At 41.4% G+C, this 11,185-nt stretch overlaps 2 protein-coding genes across 2 annotated transcripts; both read right to left on the bottom strand.

Annotated features, from left to right (window-relative positions):
- Nucleotides 1-4,818: 4,818 nt before the first annotated feature.
- LOC110939944 (protein NLP7) lies at nt 4,819-6,295 on the bottom strand. The gene is made up of 3 exons (XM_022181508.2): nt 5,914-6,295; nt 5,488-5,841; nt 4,819-5,408 (listed from the first exon to the last, which is right to left on the bottom strand). The coding sequence occupies exons 1-3, from the start codon at nt 6,278-6,280 to the stop codon at nt 4,978-4,980; spliced, it is 1,152 nt and encodes a 383-aa protein (XP_022037200.1). The 5' UTR covers nt 6,281-6,295; the 3' UTR covers nt 4,819-4,977.
- A 2,989-nt stretch (nt 6,296-9,284) lies between these two features.
- LOC110942638 lies at nt 9,285-10,411 on the bottom strand. Its single transcript, XM_022184413.1, has 2 exons — nt 9,965-10,411; nt 9,285-9,860 (listed from the first exon to the last, which is right to left on the bottom strand). Exons 1-2 carry the CDS (start codon nt 10,409-10,411, stop codon nt 9,285-9,287), a joined length of 1,023 nt encoding a protein of 340 aa, XP_022040105.1.
- Nucleotides 10,412-11,185: the final 774 nt, after the last annotated feature.

The following is an 11,185-nucleotide window of genomic DNA, read 5'->3' on the forward strand; positions in this document are numbered from 1 at the left end:
GTGTCACCCTCTTGTGGGTAAGTGGCAGCTCACTCCTCCGCCATTTGTATGCTGGTCATCAGGGTATTAAATTGACCCTTTGACCACTTCAATACCGGTAGACCACCACCGGTTGCACCACCATCATCATCTTCATCTTCATCAGCCGCCGCCAGCAGCTGTTGCTCAGGGTTTTCACCCTCCACATTGTGTGGATTTGATGGTTCAGCCATACAGATGTAGAAGAAAAGAAACTGAGTACTAAAACTCAAAAAATCTCACCAGAATTTCAAAAAACCTTATCGGAGAAGAGGGAGGAATCTTTTTTCTCTCGCCGGGAAATTTTGAAATTTTGAAACAAGTGAGGGGAAACCACGAACGGTTTCCCCTTATATACTCATCGCAATAAATGCGACATGGAAACTGAATCGTCACGTCCAAAAAGAGCGAATTATGCGGTGCCACGTGTTCAGCGACGGTTCCGCTGACGGTTACCACGCGTGCGTGACCGCACACGCGCCTGACATAAGAGACGTTTTCACACTCTTGCTATAGTGCATTTATGACCTCGGGCAGTACAAACGTCCTTTCATTTCAGCACATGCCGGAAAATCTCACCAACTTCCACCAACTCACACGTGCGATCAGCCACGTATGCAACAAAAAAGCGACTGCATTATCCAACTATAAGCGGCATGCGGTTTCTCTAGTATACCGCACCATAACCCATACCGCATGTCGTTTTTTACATACCCCTAAAAATAGCCAAAAATATATATCTCTACATTATATAAGGGGGTATAAGTTATATCCGCACATACCCACGAGCACACGTGGAATATGCGGAAATGACACACACAAGCCCGTACAGGTGTGTCAGATGCTCAGAACCAGCGTTGTTCTTTGGACTAAACCGCATCTCAGGAACAGGTAAACCGCACTGCCTTCCTTCTCTTCAAGCTTCAAATCCCTCCTGTCCGGTTCACAACCAAAGAGGGTGAGCAAACAACCCCTCCGTAGGCTTGAGTACGCGACCGCACATCAGCAACCCTGACTCCTGATCCTTCAAGAGCCACATCCAAGCAAAACACGCTTTTAAAGTGAGTTTTTTTGTCACAAAACCGCAGACACTCATGAGTCACTGCGGACACACCTTTAGCTCCGCAAATGGTTGCTACGGAAGAGCCACAACTAAGTCATCAAACAGATGACCGAGGCTACTTCAAGGAAAACTATTGGAGCGTGAAGACAAGTGGATCTAGAACAAGTATAGACAAGATCCCCAATCATCTAAAAAGATCTCGTCAAGCAACAAGCGACCGAACAGCGGTAACAAGTCTGCTTATGACTTTGTTTGCCCGCCTATGAGCCGCATAGAATAAACAATGGTGGGCACACCCTTGCCTATAACCATGTTTATTGACCCATAGTGCAGATTCAAATTGTTCGACCAAACATGGCCAACAATGACGCAACGAGGTAACCGCAAAGGACGTGCGGTTACTTGAGAGCTAAACTGAAGAACAGGAACACCCCACAAGATAGGGATCCGTGTTTCATGTCCAATTGCTGAACATAGAGCTTGAGCAAAGCACTTACAGCACAGATATCTTCGATCACCATCTCAAAGGTTGGTTCGAAGCCTCCTTTCTTCTTCATTCTCCACCTCAGAGGTTGGTTCGAAGACAGAGACACGATCTCAGAGGTTGGTTTGACACACCAACAGGTGGAAACCAACCTGATGACATCAGAAAAAGGTAGCCCGCTACCCAAACGGCTGAGAATTTCGCATCAGACGAAACTTGCTCACCCGTACGGAAGAGACGTCACATGACTCTACCAGATCTCCAGCTTGATTTACGAAAAGCGAGCGCCATCTACATGGCCTAGAATTTTCTCCAGGCTGTAAACTACCTTCAGGACACCATAGTCCAGTGCTCCTCCCACATGCAACTTGCACGAGGCAGCAACACTAGACTGGGGGACTTGAAGGGGTATGGTCCTAAATCGATCATTACCCTTATGATATAAACCCCCACCAGCATTAAATTGCGTCCACGCGGGTACAGCCTTCGAATCCAATCGGTCTGAGGATGAGAAGCCTCACCTTGTGTGTAAAGGCAGATGAACATAACGATGCGGCTGACACCGCATCATATGGGCATTTTCGTCACGACAAGGGATGCAGGCAACAGCAACAGTCTCCACGGACGACGATGCGGCTGGCACCGCATCTTGCGTATTTCTTGATCAAAGCATGAGACGCGGGAACATCAAAAGTTACCGCAAGCAGCGATGCGGGCCGCACCGCATCCTATGCGATCAACAAGTGGGACTGACACCACAGAGCAAGTAGCACCAATGACAGTCGCCTGTCAGGTCTACGTAAGCAACAGACTGACGTGGCGTTACCTCCACGACCGACAAGCCTGACACACCTGCAAAGGTGCAGCATGTCATCAGTCTGCCCGTCCACCTCCTCATTCACTCCTCGGCTATAAATACCAACCCCAAACCAGGTTTGAGGTATCTCTTCACAACTCCCTCACTACTACTACTATCATACTTTGCTTCCCAAGCAGACTACTGATTCTCACGCCGGAGAGTGGTAACAAGGAGCACCCCCACCCCATCCTCCTTGTTACGAGTCACGGTTTGTTTCCTTGTGCAGGAGATCAACCAGCGGACGATCCAGCCAGCGATCCTCGAGAGGAAGGGATTAACCCTTCTTGACGAGACCAGTGAGCTAATCCTGCCCGGTTAACCATTGTTTCATCACTGCCATTAGCCTGTAATCGTCTCTGTATTAAGGAAATATCTGTTGTTTGATGTGTAGAGGTTGTTACTTTGTGTTGGTGTTTCATCTGTTGATTTGGGTTGAGGATCGTGTTTAGTGTTGAATCCTTCTATCAACCACCACAAGTGGCCTAGTGGTGGAGTGACTTGGTTCTCCAATGGAGACCCAAGTTCAATTCCCATTAGTGCCACTTTGGTGGCTACCGACACCCACTTTAAAGCCGGACCGAGGACACTCGAGGTCTCGGGTTCGAAACATGTTTCTTACCCCTCTTTGATGGCTATGGGTATTTGCCGCCAGGGATCCTTGTCGGGTGGTGAACTGGGAAGGGAGATCCCTTCCGCGGTCAGGGGTACCGTGCAACTACCCTTCTATCAACCAGGTAAGAGTTCTGTTTGACTCCAGTCCAAGGGACACAACCAATTCCAGGTCCTAATGGTTCTATCGAATCTCTTCTATTACTTAAAGGAATGAGTTTGTTTTCCTTATGTTCATATGGTTTTGCTAGAAGAAACAAACAGTTAACTGTTTATTTTTATTGATTTTTTAAAGATTGTGAAGATGGTTAATGAAATAGCTACTATTACTGCATTAGTATGTTTTCTAACCAATGGTTAAACAGTTTTCATGATTGGATTGCTAAATTTGTATCGGAAATAATTATAAAAGTCAGGGGTTACGCGGGTTTGGTTTTAGTGTAAAGTGTAAACAGATTTGTGTTAGTTTCAGGTTAAACTCTTGAACATGTTTAGGTATAGCTAAATGGGTGTTGTTCGTGTCAGTTTTGCTGGTTTTTGGATTGACCCGTTTATTTTTTCAGTTCTTTTAAAAATGTGTTCTATGTCAAATATTAAACTGATTTTATTTTAAGTCAAAGCTTACAAATTAAAACCGAAAACAAAATATAATTTCGCACGTTCGAGCCGCGAAACCCCAAAACCGACCAGTAGAATAAAAATTAAACAGGGAAAAACTTCAGTAGTTTTTTGATGCAGAAATTTTCAAAATGTAGCATCCCAAATCCCATGTTGGACCGCACATAAAGCTGATCAATGATTAGAAATCATGAATGATTTCAGGTATTCAATTGAATTTAAGATTAGAATTCTGTTGAGTATGAGTGGTATCTAACAGACAATTTTTCAAACACATGGTACTCGTAACTTTGTTAGTCATAGCAGCAGGACTTGTTAAAACCAGGATCGAACCAAGGTCTTTTGGTCCGGTTCTCGATTCTCCTATTCTCTTTATTACGGTTAAGGTCCGGGTCGGTCTGGTTCAAACTAATAATCACCCATGGTGAACATGACACGTTTAATATTGTAATAAAGATATAACATGTTTCTAGAAATGGTTAACATCTTTATTAATAGTATATAGTTATAAAGATTTGATGTTATTAGGGGAGTGGGGGTGGTCACTAGTGATAGAATTTCATCACTCACAAGCACCCAATCAAGTTCCGCCATGTCATCAACCATTTTTCCATCACTCACAACACCCAACAATAAACCCCCACACCCCCCACATCCATTTATCACGATAACCCCATAACGAGTTGAAATTATCACACTACTTAAAGTTCACGCGTGAAATTGAGAGGTGGCGGTGGTCTTCACAATTGTTCCACGCGTTGGATTAGGCCTATCACGCGTTGAAGTTTTGCCACCCCCAGTGGCCTTAATATTAGATAAAAGATTAAATTCAGATCTACCCCACGAGCTAACAAGGCCCCCCTCTCGTGCCCACGCCCTTCTCCACAACAGTCTTATATAAGGTATGGGTTATTGTCTTGTTTTTGTGACATAGCTTCTTTTTTTTTCTTTTTTTACTTTTATCTACAGGACAATATACTTTTAACTTATATGTCATTCTGTGAAGTTTTCCTTATATGCTTCTAAAAAATCAGAACTAAAAATACACTGCATAAACAATACCCAGTTGTAGTAGTTGTTTGTGTATACTTTAATTCTATACAATTATCATCACTAGAAGAAATAGAAATTTAAAAGATAAAAATGGGAAGAAAAACATGATTTGAGAAAAAGTCCAATATACAATTAACACTTTTGACAATTCCATTATATCTTATACAACAAAAATAGGGGAAAATTCCTCCTGTAATTTGGTCCTGTTGCTATGAACCCAAAAAACTACAACTTAACAATATCCTACAAATCCTAACATTCCAACACTTACAATTAACCTGAACTCTCACACGAGCTCCCAAAATTTGTCGACAAATCATGAACCGAAAGCCTAATTATGTTGCACCCGGACAAGTCAACACATTCTTGTAAATCTGCATCACACGCTATTAAAACCCATTCATGATCATCATCAAGATACTTTACATCGAATGTACCCGCATCCAACTTCAGCCTCTTTGCAACTTCTTCTTTCAGTGTGAATATACCCGAGTTTGCAGCCAAACGAAACCTGATTATATCTTCTTTGTAACTCGCCTTTATCGTTATTGTTTTTGTTTCCGGCCTGGCTGTGAAAGGTTGTGCATTTGGAGCAAGTTCTTGTACCTTTTCAAGAGGCTCTGTGACTGGACAAAGGCTTGTTAAATCATGTGAGCTTCCGGCATCCGCGGTTAACATTCCTCTAAATGGTTTTGTTGTTTCTTCTGTTATCGCGACACATTTTTTATTATGAGAAACAATTTAATTTACGATTGGAAAAGAATATGTTATAGAAAGCATTACCTTGGCAAGATCTTTGAGAATTTGGACTACCGATGCTGGTTTCTCGGCTGCCAGATGTTTGAATGGTTGGACCTTGATTGTTCTTTGGACAACGGTCAAATGGTTTGGACCATGGTGAACCGTGTTGGTTAGTTGGTGAACCGTTTGGAGCCGTTGGCGAAAATGGGGAGTCAACGCCAAGTGGGAGTTGGGTGGTTGTCAACGAAGGAAGAGTGAACGTTCCTTCGCCACCTTGTACCGACTCAATCACTCGTTTTAGCTTTGTAAGTGAGCGGTTAACCTTGTTAATCTTACGAGATGGCCACCTTGAGATCCCATGTTGTCGGCATATTCGTTTCATTGTAGTTGGGCAAACTGTAAAATCAATAATAAAATATGAAATGTGAAGGAATATAGAGAAATAAATAAAAGAATGTATAAACATACCACCGAGATTCTTTGCAGCGTCTTTAAGACTACCAGCAAAATGTTGTTGAAGAACCTCGAAACTAATCGATTTCTCCGCTTTCCCTCGTTTCTTTTCTGATTTTTTGTTTGTTTCAACCGTCTCCGATTTACCACAATTTCCATTTATTGCATTTGGTCCCATAATCAACGGCCCTCCATTAGATATTCCAGATTCCGATACGCCTGAATCAATAGCATCACCATTCACAGATGCTTTAATACTTTCAACGAAGCTACCGTCTTTCCCTATTTCTTCACCGTTAGCAACCTTAAGACTACGAAAATGCTGCTTCATGGAAGTCAACAGCGATCCCAACATCGTTTGTTGATCTTTACAGTCAATCATATTCGGAGTAAGAAAGAACTCTAGTATATAATCATCATCACCCGTGTGACTACTTTTCAAACAAATCCCGATCTTATTCGACCCGCTATGAAACTTTGTTTGTTTGTTTTTACTTGTTTTAAATGACCCGACCCGATCCGACCAGCTATGAACCGATTTTTTTCTATAGCTAGGGGTCTAAAATCTTTAAAAAATTTCCGCACCCCCAGGAAAAAAATCCTGGGTCCGCTACTGGTGAGAACGTGTATATCAAAGAAGCCATTCTGTACTGATGAAGCCCGGTGCAGTTTGGGTCAAGAACAAAAGGTTGACCAGATGTTGTGAGGACAGTACAGCCCTTGTTCTTAACCGGAGCCCAGACTTGAGCTAGAACATGCTTTTCACCCAATTCTATTAAGTAACGAAGTGCCATTGTCATTCGTTCCTTGATTATACATGTTGCGTCTTGATATTCGGATGTGTTTACATCCAAAGTTGGCACTGGTAGCCGCCTTTTTAGATCGTTGTTTGATGGTTTTCTTGTTACTTGAGCAGGGTTACATGTATCTGGTCCAAAACAAAATAAAAAGGTTACATTTATTTTATCTTTTAGTTATTCAACACTCGATATCTTGAAATAAATAAACTTGTTTTTTTTAAACATTCAACTTCGTAGGGTTTCTCCACCACTCGTTCCAAACCAGATTATTACATGAAATCCTATTTTTAAACCACCAAAATGTATTTGCTTTGATCTTCTCTACAATTACCTCCGCTTTAGTCTCTTTCATGTTGAATACCTTATCATTTCGCGCCAACCAAATAGCCCACATCGATGCTATAATGATTCCATGAATAATCTTTTTCCGTTTCTTGTTCCCTACTACAGTTTTATATAATTCCAACAAATCTTTAACATCACATGCGTAGATAGGCGGAATCTTGCACCAAGCAGCAATCCTCGTCCATACTTCCATAGCCACCACGCACCCGGTGAAAAGGTGTTCCACTGTTTCGTCTTGATCTTCACACATGGAGCAAGTAACAGATCCTGTCAAAACATCGCGCCTTCTTAATTCCGTTTTGGTTGGGATCCGCTGACATGCAGCCCTCCAAGCACTAATGCTACACTTAGTCGGCACCCATTGGATCCAGTACATACCAAACCCAACCTGCTGATATTCTTCCACCATAGCCTTCTTCAGAGCACGAACCGAAAAGTCCGAGTCCTTCTGCCCTGTCCCATTCCAGCACCAAGAATCTCTACCATAACTCAAGGTGCGCCCTTCCATCATACCCAACAAAGTCTCCAACTCTTGCCTCTCCACTTCCGAACTAGGAACTCTGGTCCAGTTCCACGCCAACTCCCAATTACCATCATACTGTTTAATACGATCCGCTAACTTACATCGTTTTTTCCTCTCCAATTTGAACAAATTGGGACACCTAATTCTCAGAGCCTCCATACCACACCAATTATCAATCCAAAATTGAATAAACTTTCCATCCCCTGGCTTAACGCAAACTTTGGAGTAGAAGTTTTTACCTTGAAAACAACCCATCTCACATTGTTGAACAATTTTCTTCCACGGACTAATAATATATTTGTTGCAAGGCATAACCGACCAAACAACTCTACTCTCGTGACATTCGTCAATAATTCTCCTCCAAAGACTATCCCTTTCCTCCCAATATCACCAACCCCATTTGATAATCAAGGCGTCATTAGCATCAGAAAGTTTCCCTATACCAAGACCGCCTAGTTGTATTGGCCGCGTCACCCGATCCCAAGCGACCCAATTAATTTTGTTTGCATCACTATTACCCGCCCAAAGAAAACTTCTCATAATCTTTTCTAATTTAAGAATGACCGCTTTTGGCGCTTTATATAAGGAGAAAAAATAGACCGGAAGACTCTCCAAAACCGATTTAATCAATGTAAGGCGCCCCCCAATTGATAACGTTTTCGCCTTGCATTTGCTAAGACGTTTTAGGAAAATCTCCACAACCCCAGACCAATTACCTTCTCTGTTCATATTCGCCCCGACCCGGATCCCCAAATAATCAAATGGAATCTCGCCTTTTTTACATCCCAACACCTTGGTCATCCCTACTACTTCCTCGCTGGTGACCCCAACCCCTATTAGATTCGACTCATGCAAATTAATTTTAAGTCCGGAACATATACAGAAACACCGAAGGATTCGAGCAACATTATCTACATTCTCCCTATTCCATGCCCCCATAATCAAAGCGTCATCCGCATAAAATAAATGTGAGACCGTAACATTGCCTTTCCCTACCTTAATTCGCTCCATTTCACCCAACATCAAAGCCTTATCAAAAGTAGCCGAAAGAGCCTCCATGACTAATAAAAATAAGAAAGGTGACAAGGGATCCCCTTGCCTAAGACCTTTCTCACAATTGAACTCAAATGTTGTAGACCCGTTAACTAGAACCGCCGATCGAGCTGACAATAAAATACCTTTAATCCAAGATATCCAACGAGTAGGAAATTCCATTTGAGATAAAATGGAAAACAAAAAACCCCAATTTTATTTATCATATGCTTTTTCAAAATCTATTTTTAATAAAAACACCTTTTCATTCTTTTTCTTCATCCAAGCCAATATTTTATTCACAATTAGAGGCCCATCCAAAATATATCTTCCTTTAAGGAATGCCGATTAAGACTCCGAAATAAATTATCCCATAATCAATTTAAGCCGGTTTGCCAACACTTCGAAATAACTTTACTTATAACTCCTATTAAAGTAATAGGTCTATAGTCTTTTAATCCCACCGGTACGTTGTTTTTAGGGATTAAAGTGATAAAAGCCGAGCTACACCCGTTAGAAATCACTCCCGTTTAAAAAAAAAGTCTCCATAATATTAACAAAATCGGTTTCAAAAATATCCCAAAACTTCATAACGAACCTGAAATTAAAACCATCTGGACTCGGGGCCTTATCCGCTCCACATTGAAAAACAGCTTCCTTTATCTCTTCCCTAGAAAATTCCCGAATTAAAAAATCTTTGCTTGTAGCCGAGACAGTTTCAAATTATCAACCACAAGCAAAGGCCGGTCTTTATTATTATCACGGAAATGATCTCTAAAATGTTTGTACACCTCTTTCTTTACTAAACTCGGCTTTGAGATCCATTTCCCATTGATTTCCAAACCTGGGATGGAATTGGCGGCCTTCCTACCATTTACAATACCATGGAAGAACGCAGAGTTGTCATCCCCAAACATCGGCCATTTCACCCTTGATTTTTGCTTTAAATCCTGTAATCTATGAGCTTCCCATTCTTCAACCCGTCTACTACATTCGGACCAAACCCACATTTCCTCCTCCTCTAAATCTCTACATTCCATAATGTCTTCCAATTTTTCTTTCTCAGCCCTCATCGTGTCTACTTCCTCTCCTTGTTTTTTTGACCAAACATTTTTCCACTCCTTTAGCTTGTCACGAATCAACATAAGCTTTTTAGATAAAATCATATCAGGAGGGCCAACAAACTCCACCCCGCTCACAGCGTCTTTAACAACATCGATACAACCATCTATTTCTAACCAAGAGTTGAACCACCGAAATGGCTTCGGGCCAAAATTAGAATCATCAATAATAAGAACTAACGGAGTGTGATCAGAGAGCCCCCGCGGAAGAGCTCTAAGGCAAGCATTGGCCATTTATTAAAAACCTCACTACACACAAGCACCCTATCAATTTTGATCATTTTCAATCCATTACCTTTTCCAGCTAGGAATGTAAATCGCTTCCCCTGCATAGTATACTCCTGCAACTCAGAATCTTCAATAAAAACGTTAAAGTCCTCAGCACTACCTGCGTCGAACTTAGTATTCCTCCTTTCCTCTCTACTTCTAACTGAATTAAAATCCCCTAACACAATCCACCACCCATTCGAGTTTCTTTTTACTGCCGCTATAGCTTCCCATAGAGTCCTCTTTTCAATAGTTTTTTGAGGCGCATACACATTCATAATATTAATCACATTCTCAACTCCTTTTATATAACCACTAGTTACCAAGAAATTTCCATTCTTAATACCATCGACTTTCTTAAATATTTTCTTATCCCATATGTTCACCAAACCACCAGATCTACCACAAGCATCAACAACGTCCATCTCAAAATCCCCCCTCCCCAATAAGAAGAGAAATCAAAGCTCCCCGAATCAGTACATTTAGTTTCTTGCATACCGACAAAAGATACTTTTTGCAAAACCCGTAATTGTTTTATCCACCCAGGTTTCCCTTCAACCCCAATTCCTCTAATATTAATCAATAATAAATTCATGGATTACCTAATTGTAAACCCTCTTGTTCCACTGTTGTGCGAATTAAATCTTCATGATTTTTAAGTTGAGCTCCGATCTTCATTCCCAATTTAGTTGTTCGAATAACCTCCAAATCCATCTCCTTTATTGAAGAGTCGTTGACCTCCACAGTCTGCGCATCATCCTCGCCCACTTCTTTATTTTGATCCCCATAAAATTCAAGTCAAACAAATGCTCTCCGCTACCTCTAACTATATTATCTTGATTCTGACTATTATCTCTACCTTTGTCGACAACTATACCAATTAAATGATCCAAGTCAAAAGGATCATCATTGTTCCTTTGTCGTTTTCCTCTTGGTGGCCTCTCTTCACTAGATCCGTTAATTTCAATGGGCCTATCCATACCCTCCCCATTGGGCCTGTCTGTAAACTCACTATTGGGCCCTTTAGCAGACATCTTTTTAAATTTTTTCCTTTTCTTTTTTAAAACCCCACTACCTCCCAACAGATTACTACCACTTTCCATATTAAGGCATGCCTTTCCATCCTTTTTAAAGTTTTCTAAAATTACATCCAAATTATGAAAAGGTCCAGATTCGGAATTATCTCCCATAAATGCATT

This window comes from Helianthus annuus, chromosome 2 (genome assembly GCF_002127325.2).
Source record: "Helianthus annuus cultivar XRQ/B chromosome 2, HanXRQr2.0-SUNRISE, whole genome shotgun sequence".
Lineage (NCBI taxonomy): Eukaryota > Viridiplantae > Streptophyta > Magnoliopsida > Asterales > Asteraceae > Helianthus > Helianthus annuus.